The sequence below is a fragment of the Artemia franciscana genome, chromosome 18 (genome assembly GCF_032884065.1).
Source record: "Artemia franciscana chromosome 18, ASM3288406v1, whole genome shotgun sequence".
NCBI lineage: Eukaryota > Metazoa > Arthropoda > Branchiopoda > Anostraca > Artemiidae > Artemia > Artemia franciscana.
The window spans coordinates 27240902-27256232 of NC_088880.1; the positions used below are offsets into that span (position 1 = coordinate 27240902).

General features: G+C 36.2%; 2 protein-coding genes across 4 annotated transcripts in view; one reads left to right on the forward strand and one right to left on the reverse strand.

Moving 5' to 3' along the window:
* LOC136038827 (brain tumor protein-like) overlaps nt 1-15331 on the reverse strand; it is a 456036-nt gene that overhangs the window by 188892 nt on the left and 251813 nt on the right. The window lies entirely within an intron of this gene.
* LOC136038451 (pickpocket protein 28-like) overlaps nt 1-15331 on the forward strand; it is a 35777-nt gene that overhangs the window by 6234 nt on the left and 14212 nt on the right. The window contains exon 1 of one of the 2 annotated variants that reach the window (XM_065721523.1): nt 10298-10513. The exons of the other annotated variant lie outside the window; for it this stretch is intronic. Coding sequence (XP_065577595.1) covers nt 10299-10513 — 215 coding nt within the window. The 5' untranslated portion in view covers nt 10298. Of the gene's footprint in view, nt 1-10297; nt 10514-15331 lie in introns of those variants that run through there. 2 annotated transcript variants of the gene reach the window in all.

The window sequence follows — 15331 nt, forward strand, 5'->3', positions numbered from 1 at the left end:
TTATATATTACATATTATATATATATATATATATTTATATATATATATATATATATATATATATATATATATATATATATATATATATATATATATATATATATATATATATATATATATATATATACAAATATATATATATATATATATATATATATATATATATATATATATCTCCAATACCAAATTAAATTTTATGTCTGTTCACTGTTAATAAAAAATTTCATCCCTGTTTTGAATTGTTTTTCTTTCGTAATGTTTCTTCTTTTTCAAAACTCGCACAAATTTCCTCAGGTTTGAAACTTTTGCTGGGTAACATTAAACTTGAATAATTTTATATATTTTGAATAAGTATCAATTTTTTTTTTTATGTATAGATTATTATTAAGACTCTGTTTCTTAGCGTTTCGGTTACTACTGAGCCGCGTCACACCTTACTTACAGTTAGTTACAGCGAATTATTTGACTTTACATGATAACGCTTTATTAGTTGATGTTCATTACTGCCAAGTTTCTTTCAGTACACCCCTGGAAAAAAAACAACAAAAAACAAACAAACAAATAAACACGCATCCGTGATCTGCCTTCTGGCAAAAAAAAAAAAAAAAAAACAAAAAAAACAAACAAAATTCCACATTTTTTTAGATAGGAGGGTTCTCTGATACGCTGAATCTGATGGTGTGATTTTTGTTTAGATTCTATGACTTTTAGGGGGTGTTTCCCCCTATTTTCTAAAATAAGGCAAATTTTCACAGGTTCATTACTTTTGATGGGTAAGACTAAACTTGATGAAAATTAAATGTTTAAAACCAGCATTAAAATGCGATTCTTTTGATGTAGCTATTGGTATCAAAATTCTGTTTTTAAGAGTTTTGGTTACTATTTAGCCGGGTCGCTCCTTACTACAGTTCGTTACCAAGAACTGTTTGATCTGATCTATCTTACAGTAACTATTTCCTATCATTTTATCTAACTTTCTGCCTGTATATAATAAATATATATATATATATATATATATATATGACACTCGTGGAGTAATCAAAAAAAGAACCATTTCTTTCAACTAGGGAACTGCTTCTGATGTTTTTAGAGATCAGATATTTTATTTGAAATTTTATACTCGTGAATTTAGATACAGGCAGGCAGATTTAAGTCAATCGAAAGAAACAAATTTGTGCCCCATTTCAGGCACCACAAATCGGTAGAACCATGTCCTCTTCATATTTGCAAAAAAAATCGCAATCTTCAGACCTGGCGCTGTCTACATCCCCTACAAGTTTCTAGTCTATCAAAAATGAAGACAATTTTAGGCTAATTTTGGGAGATTTTAGGCTAATTAGAAAGAATTAAATATTTTAAATATTTAAAATTGTTCCCTAGTACTGTGCTGGTAGCACCATTTTATGTAAGTGATCCCTAACTCTTGGATCGGTTCGTAGCTATCCGATTCAATTTATTCATAATCATTTACTTACTTGTGCTTGGGACGAGGTGTATTTTGGGGGTGATACCTGACGCGGGGATGCCATGGATATTCTGTGGTAGCCACAACACTGTGCTGGGTAGAGAATTTAGAGTGGCGAAACCCTATATAGGCCAGTGTATTCTCCTGATGAGCCCTTATGTTGGGTGTTGCCTCTGAATTATTTGTCTATATTATTTTTTCTATTGTTCGGTAAATGACGACTTATACTTATTGACGACATGACTGCCTGTCCATGGATTATTCTTTATGGTTGATTGTGTGTGGCTATGCTGTTTGACCTATGTGATTGTATGGATGAGTAGGGTTAAGGCCTCATTCAAGTGCTGGTCTATATTAATCACTAATTTAGGAAAACAGTCTTCCTTTTCTCCTTCTGTCTCTTTTTTTTTTTTTTTTTTTTTTTTTTTTTTTTTTTTTTTTTTTTTTTTTTTTTTGTGTTTGTGCTGTAGCATTGGTGATTTCTCTTTTCATGATATATATATATATATATATATATATATATATATATATATATATATATATATATATATTTGCAAATATTTAATTAAAATTAGTTAAAATACTTAGGACTTTATTAATTTCAACTCTATGGATACACCAATATTAAGCAGCTTTTTAAAAGACTTTATTGTGTCATATGTGTCACAGGACTGTTGTATCATCGCTTAAAATATATACGACTTTATGCATGCCCCAGTACTAAGCAACACTTTTGAAAGGACTTATTATATCATTTCCCTCATGGGCTCTCGTATCATCGCTTAAAATGTATATATAGCTTTATTAATTTTGACTAATTTTTGACAAAAACAATAGGCACCAGCGAGACACAAATCAGTTATCATTCACTCTTGAGTTCGGCATCCTAACGACCCAGCCAAGACAGGCCAGGTCTTTCGCTTTGTAAATTATACAGCAGTCTTTCCTGAGAAGTAACAATGGCTAATAGTCAATTTTCTAGGCTAGAGAAAAAAATATGTACGATATACGCGATGAAAGAAGAAGAATAGGCACACCACTGGGAGGTTTCTGAACTTATTCTTTTTGGCAATTCACACAGGACTAAACAAAAAAAGAAAGCCGTCCTCAAATGGTTATAAAAAAATGTAATAAGAAAGTATTTGAAGACACCAGGAGCTACAAGTGAAGCTTTGAACAGGGTGGGATGGAGAAGTGTAAATAGAAGTATTTGTATCAGGTGGGTTTGGTTTTCAGCTTTACAAAGCTACTTTGGACATTGATACGTGCCTGGTTCACAGAAACTCAATTTACCTATTCATAAATGATGAGACAAGTAAAATAAGATAAAAACTAGCCTTCTAGGAAATCTAAAAAAATTCCATTTGACCTATACCCAGAAAATTATATAAACAGGGTTTACTCATAATTAACGAGGGAGAGGAGGATAAAATCTAGACTAATCGAAAATGTTCAAAGACTGGTAGCTCTACAGCCTAGGAGGCAAAGCGTCTCTTATGACTCACGAATGCAAATCCAAGAATTAATAGTTATGGAAGTTCTTAAAATCTATGCAAGGATGGTCCGATTTCAATGAGACTAAGAATCTTCTTAAGAAAACCTCCAATCAAGGTATTAAAAATATACAAATATCTTTAAAAATATTTCACCTTTAAAATAGCATCACAAATTATAACGTTCTCTTACCACAGCAAATTTAACTGACCAATTATTAGACATCGAATTAATCACGTGATGGGTTGTTTCGATATGAAGCTATAGCTCACTGCTATGAGACCTCACTTTCAGTTTTTCATTTTTTGCTGAATTATGAAGTAAAGGGTAGTGAAGTTGTATATTTTGCATAATGACGTAAATGGACTCCCTAATGAATGATTTAAAGGTAAGGCATTGATTACGAATTCGAAACTACTTATATTTGAAGGTTGTTTATTTATTATTACTCAAGGGTTGGATGAATACTAATAAATATCTTTCACTCACAAATGCCTTTATACAAAAAAAATTGTGTCAAAGAACGTGTATTTCAACTTTCTCTTGGCTGCTTTCTCTGAGAACGTGCTCTAATTTTATGCTCATGCATGTATGCTAATTATCTAATTGTCAGCTCTCGTACTGGGATAGTAACTGGTTGCACAAATTAGATGTTCTTGTACGTATTCCTGGGCCGTATTATGGCCATACTACTTATTTTCTAGAAGGCTGCGATCACCTACCCCTCTTTTGCGACAAATAATGTTTTAATTCTTGTATTTATCCCATGTTATCAAATATTTTTTTCTATCAAGGACTAAGTGAGATAGATATTGCAGGGTCATAAATTTTGAAGCTTCACATACACCCCCCCTCCCCGCTCATTTTTTAACTTTCCCTCATAACATTATAGAGACATATGGATTTTTCGGTAAAATATTACGTAAAATTATGCATTAAAACATAAAGCAAAAGTAAAAAAACTAAACGGCGTAAATCCTGATTAGGTACTTCATTTGCGCGTACAATATTAAGGTATGTGTTTGCAGAAATATCACTAAGTACAGGGGCGGATCTAGAATAAAATCTTAGTGGGGGGGGGGCAAAGTGGCAAGGCTACCAATAGTTGACCGAATTGGCAAGAGAATCAATCTTGGGATGTCCCCAATTCATCCCCACATCTGCCAATGATTAAGTAGAAGTTCATTGATCAAAATCTATCTTTTTTGAGATTTACGCTACAGAATAAAATGGGCTATAATTATATGCCTAGAAACGGCGCTATTTGTTAGAGGGCTACAATCTTGTAACCGTCTCTTTGTGACAAAAAATTGTAAATTCCTTGATTTATGATACATTTTCAAAAAAATTTCTACTAGAAACCAAGTACGATAAAAATTGAAGGGTCATAAATCACACACTTCTTCATAAAGCAAATTCAGCGTGTTTTAGTCACGGGGTATATGAAATAAAAATAAAGAAAGCCATTAAATAAACTTAAACACAAAATGTATTTGCTCTCCCCTCCTTTTCCTGTGTTACTTTGTTTATCTGTCTAATTCTATTTAATTCATCTAAACAACTTCCCAATAGAAGTATGAGAATTAGGATCTAAGCCCCTAGAAGCACACAAACCTATAATGAGTCTATGGTCTTTGAAAGGTTCATACTAAAAAATGAATTAACTGTTACTTACATATGTTTGAATATTGTAGATTATTGATTCTTATTTGATTATTGATAATTATTATTTGGTTGTTGATTCTTTGTAGCTCTTTAGAAAATGTTGCACATTAACCATCCAGCGAGAATTTTTCAAAATATCTGATTCTAAATTCCGACCAACAATTATAACGTTTAGTCTCGCGAGCTCCGTCACGGTCTTTTCTTGAAGAGATGTTTCGTTCAAGTCCAGCAAATGTTTTGAAAGTTGTGGTCATCCAAGCTTTTTGTATTTTTGATTTAGTTTTTCCCTGTACTTCTTCACAGTAACCAAGCCAAGTCCTCTTTTCGTACGCCTCTTGCCATCTTTCACGAAGTACTTTTGTGAACTAACTTGGCCAACTTCTTCTTTAATTTCCTTTCTCGTCTTTCAAAATTTTTGACCGCGACCTAATTTGACAGAGCCCTTCTATTTGCATAATGTGTTGAAGCATTAACTTGTGATTAGTGTTGTAAAATTACCGAAAAATAAAACTCGGTAAGTAAAATTGGTAAAATAAGGTATAATAAGGTGAAGTTGGTAAAAAAGGTATAGGAAATACAGGGTGAAGTTGGTGTTTTAGAGTTGTTTTGTAGCTGCAAGACTGATTGAGCATCTCTTTTTAAGCATCACTTACAGTTTCTAGTGAAATTTTTAAATGATTCTGATTTTCCTGGGCTTGAAAAAGGTAATGCCCCTTCATCTGGAGTTTAATAAATTTAACTAACTGTCTAGTTTATCCCTTTGGTAATCTTGTGCCTAGAGCAATACCTCAGCAATCGGACAGTACCTGATTTTGGACATCTGTTTTCTAAAAAAAAAAAAATAAATAAAAAAAAAATCCAGTTTACCATTATTTAGGACTAAAACACATTAGTCCTTTTTTCTATATTTAAACTTAAGAAATGTTACCTTAACTGCCTTGCTTATTTAAATAGCCGTATTCAGCCTTTTTCCTCGTATCACATACATGTTATTTTTCATTTATTTATGAAACTATCGAATACAAGTAAAAAAGAGGTTTATGACACTTTGATGACTTTGATAACTAAGCACTGGATCATAGTAGCTGAACCTTTAGTCACTTTCATAGTCATTAAGGCCGTCATCAACATGATTTGCTTGAAAATGTAGCTCCTCTCCTTCAGACTTACATTCTGACTGAGGTGACCATACCTGTCCCAAAGCCCTCCCCTGGTTTCCCCGGTATCACCGGTAAGATATCGGTGAAATACGTAAAATACCGGTATTTTGCGAGAATTTGGGAATTTATGTTTTCATTCTAACCTATCTAGTAGGAACTGCTTTTTTTCAGCTAAGAGGAGCGAGTGAGTAATCTCGGCACAGAATATATTGATGAGTACTCTCGCATCTGCGGGATCAAGATTCGAATCCACTTGGAGTAAATGGAAGGGGATTCGTATCTTTACAAGAAGTGAGTTCAGCACCTGATGATGCAAAGTAGTATTAATTTTATCCCATTTCACTTACGACTTTCCATTTGTCGTTCTTGGGTTGACGCAAAGCTGGTTTTACGCTTAGAGATGCTAGTAAGGGTAAGTGATCAGCGAAGACAACGTCTTTTAGAACAGTTACGCTTCCGTTAATATTCTTAAAGCGGGCCGTGTGGTCAATGTTTGAAGCGGACCTAGAGTTGTGAACAAAGGAGTAATTACTGTCTTTTGGGAAGATGATAATTTTGTCATCAAAGACGCCGTTTAGAAGCGGACCACGGGCACACGTGCTGTCAAGCAGATTGCAGTTGAAGTAACCCATGACTACGCATTGTAAATCTTTCTTTGTCACAGACTTCAGGCACTTGTGCCTGAAGTCTAATGTGCAAGCAAAAAGCGCTACGTTCCATTTAGCACGTGTTTCAGCGCAACATACGATAAAATAGTTCTTGCTACAGGTAGCAACCTTGTTAATGGATCGTAAATAAAGAAAATGCCCAGGATGTAAAGACTTTCATAAATAGTAAGAAGAAAGGTACGTGTCTGTTATATCAACGAAACTTAAGAAGTGAAGTTAGGATAATCCTAATGAAAAATAACAAACATGATGAATCTATTATATTTTGAAACAAATTTGGGCTATATATTTGCACATCGGGGGTGGAGGGGTTTAAAATATAGCAGGTATGCATGCAAATTGTGTTAACTGTAATTAATCTGCAAATTATTAAGTAAGAATTGTTTTCTAGCTTCACGCTGTCCAAATACTTTACCCCTACCCCCCTAATGTGCAATCATATAGCCCATATTATATAGGTCCAATGTATTCTGTCACCTGCCTTTTGTTTTCCACTGAGCGTCAGCTAATTGTCTCTGAATACAGAGAGATGAAACCGTTTTGTTCTCGAGTTTTCCACAGCATAATTCTTGAGTGTTATAGCTATAACAGGGTGGCCGGCGTTTACCCCCCCCCCCACGTTTAGCCCCTGAGAAATCCCCCCCCATGGAAAATACAGTCGCACGAAAAATACTCCCCAGAAAATATCCCTGCGGAAAATACCCTCCTGTGGAAAGTAACCCAGGAAAATACTCCCGAGGAAATTCCCCCTCCCTATGGAAAATAAACCCCCCGGAAAATGCCCCCGTGGGAAATGCCCCCCACTGGAAAATAACCCCACCCCTCGGAAAATACCTTCCCTTGAAAAAATACCCTACCACGAAAAATACTCCCCTGTAAATACCCCCCCCCCCTGTGAAAGATGAGGCTTTCCAAATTTGAGAATTTTATTTGAGTTTTGTTTTTTTATTTTCCATAGGGAAAAGGAATTTTAGCACTTGTGTATTATACGACACTCACTCAAGTTTACGCCGTTTTCAAACAGTTCGTGGTAACGAACTGTAGTAAGGAGCGAGCCGGCTCAATAGTAAACGAAACTCTAAAAAACGGAATTTGATACCAATAGATACATCAAAAGAATCAGATTTTTAAGTTTCATTAAATTTAGTCTGACTCATCAACGTTACGAGCGTGAGAAAATTTGCCTTGTTTTGGAAAATAGGGGGGAATATCCCCTAAAATTTATAGGATCTTAACGAAAATCACACCATCGCATTCTGGGTATCAGAGAACCCTACTGTAGAAGTTTCAAGCTCCTATCTACAAAAAATGTGGAACTTAGTATTTTTTGCCAGAAGACCGATCACGGGTGCGTGTTTATTTTTTGTTTGTTTGTTTTTTTCCCCAGGGGTAATCGTATCGACCAAGTGGTCCTAGAATGTCGTAGGAGGGCTCATTCTAACGGAAATTAAAAGTTCTAGTGCCATTTTTAAATGACCGAAAAATTGGAGGACACCTAGGCCCCCTCCCACGCTCATTTTTTTCCCCAAGGTCAACGGATCAAAATCTTAAGATAGTAATTTTCTTCAGCATAGTCGAAAAACATAATAACCATGTCTTTGGGACTGACTTACTCCCCCAAAGTCCCCGGGGGAGGGGCTGCAAGTCACAAACTTTGATCATCATTTACATACAGTAATGGTTATTTGGAAGTGTACAGACCTTTTCAGGAGGATTTTTTGGTTGGGGAGGTTGGGGGTTGAGGGGAAGGGGCTACGTAGGAGGATCTTCCCCTGGATAAATTTGTCATGGGAGAAGAGTAATTCCATGAAGGGGGCGCAGGATTTTCTAGGCCTTTTTAAAAAAAAAAACATTGAAAAAATAAATATGAAAAAGTTTTTTCCACTAAAAATAAGGACCAGCATTAAAACTTAAAACGAACAGAGATTATTACACATATGGAGGGTTCATCTCTTCCTAAATACCTTGCTCTTTGCGCTAAAGTATTTTTAGTAATTTCAATTATTTATTCTACAGCCTTTGTGATTTAGGGGTCAATCTTAAAGAATTGAGACAAAATTAAAGCTTTAGTGTAAACAGCGAGGTATTAACGAGGGGGAAAAGCCCGTCATATACATAATAAGAATATACGAATATAGAAGTTCATTACGTAAGTTAATTTGTTAGTTACGTATATTTTTTTACTAATTAAAACGTTCGTTAAAAATTAAAAATTCTAGCTGCCTTTTTAAGTAACCGAAAAACTGGAGGGCAACTAGGCCTCCTCCCCCACCCTTTTTCTCAAAATCGTCTGATCAAAACTAAGAGAAAGCCATTTAGCAAAAAATTTAATACGCAAATTTCGTTTTAATTATTCATTTGTGGAGAGCCAAGATCAAACATGCATTAATTCAAAAATGTTCAGAAATTAAATAAAAAAAAACAAGTTTTTTAGCTGAAAGTAAGGAGCGACATTAAAACTTAAAACGAACAGAAATTACTCCGTGTATTGAAGGGACTGTTCCCTCCTTAACGTCCCACTCTTTACGCTAAGGTTATTTACGGTTTTATAAAGTAGAATTGAGAGAAAGAGTCAAACTTTAGCGTAAAGAGCGGAATGTGTTGAGGAGGGAACAGCCCCTTTCATACACGGAGTAAGTTCTGTTCGTTTTCAGTTTTAATGTCGCTCCTTACTTTCAGTTAAAAAACTTTTTTTTTATTTAATTAAACCAGTTTCTTCGTTAGTTTCTTTCTGCTTAGCGTGAGTAAAGACAAAGACAAGTCATAGAATACATGGAAAATATATAATTTAGGCAATATATTTGCACATAAGGGGGGGGGGATCAGTTCGAAGTCAGAAAACAATTCTTACTTTATAATATGTAGAATAATTGTACCCAAAAAATTTTGCATTCTGACCCGCTATACTCCCCTCCCCCAATGTTCAAATATAGAGCTAAAATACGTTTCTAAAGTAAAGAATAAGCTAACGAAGAAACCGGTTTGTTCTCAAGTTTTACACAGCGTAAACTTGAGCGAGTGGCGTATAATACACAAGTACCAAGATTCCTTCCCCCAACAGAAAAAAAACTCAAATAAAATCCTTAAGTTTGGAAAGCTTTATTTTCCACAGGGGGGGGGGGGATTTTCACCCAAAATTCTACACTAATTTATACGAGCAATAATACTGTTATATTTCTAATTTGTCATCATTTTTCTAGTTCTGCATGCTCTATCTTTACATTTTTTCTTTTTTTTTCTTTTTTGTAATTTAATATTTTTGGGAGTAAAAAAACTTGCTTGGACTGCCTTTTTGTCTTGTAGCAAGGGGGCATTTTTACCGTTTTTATAATTTTCTTAATTGATTTACCAAAACAAAAAATTTTCAAGGACAATACTATAAAAGCAATTTTTCAAAAAGGGTGAAGGGGCAAAAATCGCAGTCGAAGAATACCCCTCCCTCTTTCAATTGATGCCAACGCCTCATATTTATAATGTATTTTGTAGCGTGTTTTATCAGCTGAAGGCCAGATCAGCTTCCTCCCAAAGCACAACCATAATTATTATGACCAGAAAATTCTTCTACCATACCGTAAATTATATATCAAAAAATAAAAAAATCCTTCTGTTTTCAGACCTTGCCTTCCCCTCTGAATAAAAACAGGTGGATAATTATCTCTAAGCTACTAATGAGCATTCATTATAAAAAACAAACAATTTGGTCACTAGTTGTCGTCTCCACCTTAAATTAAGCTTCATCTGACAATCAAAACTTGTCATAAATTAACACCCACTTCAATACAGTCCTTAAGAAAGTATTTTTAATGAAACCAAAGAACGACCAACAGTCTTTCAATGAACGTTGCCATGAATATGAGATATCCTGCGGGTTTAAAAAAAGATAGTATATATCCATCAATGAAGGTGGGGCAAATACCATCAATTTTCAAAAATGATTTGCCAATTTTAAAGAAAAAGAAGAAGAAACTTTGTTTCAGTGACTGGATTCAGGATTTCTTCTCATCAACATCCATGCATGGATTGTCTTATGTCGTCAAAGATAAAGCTGGACTTACGGAAAGGTAGGAAAAATGACACGCAGCAACAGGGGAGGTGGAGTTGTAGGATCCTCCCTATAGTAAGTTTCGAAAATTTTGTACAAATCTTTAATCAATAAGCAGGCGTGTGGAGCCACTAGGCATGATAGGAAAGCCTCGGACCGGGTAGATGCCCCCTAAGAATATTTGCGTACTAAAGATAACTTATTTTTTCGATAAATTTTAAAAATCCATTGAACCGCAAAAATATTTATATATTGAGATGGGGAAAGATCCGTAAGCGTTCATGCTATTTGTCAAAAGAGCAAATTTTATTTCGGCCCATAAATCCTCTTGGATTTACCCGCCCGCCTGGAAAACTATTGTAGATTTGTTTGGCTTGGTACACATGAAAGCATGTAAAGCAATGATTAGTACATTGTTTTGATGTTATAGATGTTTTTCGTTACTGGGTGTCCAATCCCGGAAATGATTTAGAACGTTCCAAGTTTAATCCTACTACGCCCTGGGGCAATGTTCAAATCATGAATTTCTGAAACTTTTATTGCAGTTTAAAAAGATTAAGTCAAAAGTTACATCCAGATAATACAAAATACTATTTTTTACATTTAAATAATAAAACCATCCATGTTTCGAAAACGACAGAAAGAATTCTAACACGTGGCAGTAAATTAACGCTATTCTTTGTACATCCCTTAAAAACGTTTACGGATGATTTACGGGAAGTGAAGAATAAAGGAAAGAGAACTTTAGCATTATCTGACTATGGAAAACTTTGAAATCCGGCCCAGTTCTAGTGGTAAAGTTTTAATTTTTATTTAAATAGTTTTTAAAGCGAGATCAGTTAAAAAATAGACCCATACCCTATGAATCCAACAACATCTGTTTTGTCAGTTCTAATTTTTACTATTTTTGTCCAGCGACTATATTACCAAAAACGTATGACGAGTTTTTCTTGTCTAAAAAAAAACAATATTGTGAGACAAAACTTTTAAACACAACTCAGAGTATCTGAATCTTAGCTGTTGATGATATTCTAATGAGCCAAATAGTAGCTATAGATATGATAAAACTTTATTGCAAAATTCCATGGGCCATACAAACACACAAAATACAACAACAAACAAAGGCGAAGAACAGATCTAATTTCAACCATGTGAATCGCAATGTGTATTTTTAGAAGTATTTTGAACTATTCATAATTATTTTGAATTATTTTCAAATTTTCAATTGCCACAGTAGACCAGTTGAAATTTTACCTCTTTCTTTTTAAGTTTCAGTTTAATTTGTTACAGGTTAATTTTAATCCCAAATTTTGCGTTTTCAAGCTTTATCTCTTGATTTTTTTTTTCACATGATAGCAATTTTCGATTCCAATGATTATCACCTCACGTTGACGCCTGAACAGAAGTTTTATTTAAATCAGTAAAGCCTATGAAATGACCGTCAAAAATTTAAGCTTTTCGAAAACCTTTCAAATGCTTCAATGTTCAAACTATTTCAATTTTTCCCACGACTTTCCTGTTCTAATTTTTCCTACGACAAACGGTTTCAATAACTACTGAAAAATGGATTTGGTGTTACGTGCTGGATTGAAGAAGGTACATTTACTCAGTTGTAGTTAAATTTGTGATGCTCCTACAAAAGAGTATCGCCAACTTAAAAGAGGTTAAACTGGAATGTCTGGCCCTGGTGTTAAAAAGAAAACACAGTAGACATCTAGCATTTGGCATCCAATGGCTTATTTTCCAAATTTTATAACTGTGTTTTTTCAGAAGCTGGGATCAGACACTTATTACTACATCAATTTTGCCAATTTCACTAATTGCAAAAATTTGCTTAATTTTTGCACTAGAAAAGTGCCAAAAAATTCCAAACATTAGGTCCCGTTAACTTTTTTTTCCGACTCTATCGCCTTTTTAGACTCTTTCAAAATACTCATATTCTTTGGTCCTGAAGAAGCATGATAAGTTACGATTTTTCTCCCTATTCTTTTTCCAGACAGACTCTCTGGGTATTAGCTAATATAATCTAGTCTGTAAATAAAAAATGACTTTTGGCATCCTGTAGTTTGTTGACTTACTTGACTTCATGCTCCTGCCGAAATGCTTCCGGCGTCGATAGTGATGCTACATGGTGCCTCCATTTAGACTGGTCTCTTGCAAGCATGTGGACGTTCTCCTAAATATTTGCCATGGCTAAGAAGGCACCTGTCGTATCCTTCCATCTGGTTGGGGGACAACCTCTTGGGCGTTTCCCGCCGTGCAGCACGGGATCAAAGTCAAAAATCGTTCGGGCGGGAGTGTCGAGGGGCATGCGAAGGAGATGTCCGTACCAGCGTGTAGTGCTCGTTGGTCGAGTTGGAATGAGAAGGGCGTTTGAGCAGTTAACGCCAGGAGGTTCTCGTTGCTAACAAAATCGTGCCAGTGTAGTCCTTCAATGCGGCGAAGATGTTTTGTTTGGGCTATATTTACTCTGCTAAGCACAGACTGAGTGGCTGGCCAGGTTTTGGCTCCGTAAAGAAGCAAGGATCCCACCGGAGCATTGTATATGCGCATCTTGGTGCTATGGCTGATAGAAGGTTTCCTTCAAAGGGCACTTAGTCTTCCCACTACTGCTGAGGCTTTGGCAATTCGGTGCATTATATCTTTGAGGGTTGATCCATCATTTGAGAGGATAGAGCCAAGGTATGTAAATTCCTCAACAATCTCTGGTGGTTTGTCATCGACCATTAGGACTGACGGGGGACGTGGTAAGTTACGGGTTCAACAAACATCACTTTTGTCTTCTGCCAATTAATCGACATCCCTATCTTTAAGGCTTCATCAGCAAGGATCTGTAGGGCTTCTGTGAGCTTCGACGGTGAATCGGAGACAAAAGTAAGGTCATCGGCATAGTCAGCGGCTGAAAGTACTCTGTCGCCATAATACAACTAAAACTGGAGGCGGTTTATGGTCCAAGTCATAATATAGTCGATGACACAATTAAATAGCTCTGGAGAAGCAGCACAGCCCTGGCAGACTCCAGTATTGATTTCAAAAGATGGGCTGCGTCTGCCATTGACTTGCACGTAGCTCTCAGTCCCTTCGTGGAGCCACTCGAAAAGATTGCAGCACTTCGCTGGTAGTCCCGTTGTTTTCAGTATGAGCCAGAGTGATTGCCGATCGACAGAGTCGAAAGCGGCCTTGAAATCCACAAAGGCAACATATGCTTTTTGTTGAAATTCTCGGGTCTAGCTGCCACATTGCGAATATTTGCTCCACGGTAGACCTTCCTGGCATGAAGCCATCCTGCTGGATTATTCGTTGGCTTCTGAGGAAAGTGGTACAGTGGTCTGAGTTTTCTTTATTTGCCATCACTTGCTCTGGTATGGCCACTTTTACCAAAAACCATACAGCATTATGGTAAAATCAAGCAGTCAATTAAAAGCCCCTCCTAGACTAGAAGAGACGCTGTTATGAACAAACCAAGTGGTCGATGAAATACGGCCCAAATATGCTTTGCGACAATTGTAGCTTTTCACCAGGATGCTAACAATTGATACAAGAGACAATAAGTATAGGATAAGCCTCGTTTTCATTGATTCCATTCGCACTGCCAGCTGTAGGACCGGCTTTGATTTGACAGCCACTCTAACCTTCTAAAGTTTCGAAGGTAGTTCAATCATATTGGCTGTCCAATCATAACCGGCTGTCCAAATTGATCTGCTTTCAAAAAGGCTGTTGGAAGGGAAAATGATGCCACTGAAGATGAGGCTTATAAAAGGTCAGGTATTGGCACCTTTAGGCTATGCGTGATGACATTGATGTGTACTAGAAGCTTAAGAAATTGAGTGTTGAAGAGTAAAAGTACCAAAGTGGTTCCTAATATAAAATTATTTCATTTGAACGTGTATTGTATTCATTTTGTCTGTTTCACTAGAAATAGTCACACCACTAGCCCATCCGCATCATTGTGCCAAGCAGAGCACAACCAAAAACTTTTTGCTTTGCACAAGAGAGAGCTGTCGTCCAGCTTGTATCCTACCTCAAATATAAGCAAGTTGACATATTTTCGCATTATCGTTTATGGAGTAATATGGGTTATGGTGCTTTCAGATGTCCTATCCGGGTGGTTAGCTTGCTACACTTGCAACTCTGTGGTCGCGTGGATGAGGGTTCGAGTTCTGGTTGGAATTGGGGTCAGTGGCATCACTCTGTAAGAGCAGCCAAAGTCGACCCAGATCTACATGGGTACCTGAAGAAATCTGAGGAAAGAAAACAGGAAGGGTATGTGAAAGCACATGATGGCTGCCATCCCTCATTAAACTTCCTGGCAGAAAGGCCATGAAACGGACATTAGCAACGCTTTTAGGGACTGTAAAGTCCAGTGCCATACTCTTTACCTTTTTATCTGTACTTTTACCTTTTGACACAGTGCCGTAAAACCTTTCACACTTGGCTGACTGACTGTATTTCAAATAGTAGGCTGTACGAAAAATGTGGTTCAATCCCGCTTTCTATGGCTATAATGAAGGAAAGGTTGAGAGGGCTAGGCCACGTTCAGTGGATGAAAGATGACGGATTGCCGAAAATTGTCCTTTTTGGTCAACCGTCTGGGGCTACACGGAAAGCAGGGTCGTCCTCGTCTGGCATGGGAGGATGTCATAAATAAAGATGTAAAGGAAATGGGAACTTCCTGGGAGGGTGTAAAGAGGGAGGCCTTGAATAGAATAGGCTGGAGGAGGAGTGTTTGCAGTTGTGTTGGCCTCAGGCGGCTTGGTGCTGTAGTGAGTTATTAGTAATAGTAGTAGTAGAACTTAAACTACATGATATATTATGTAGCGGTGCATAGTAAATTTTT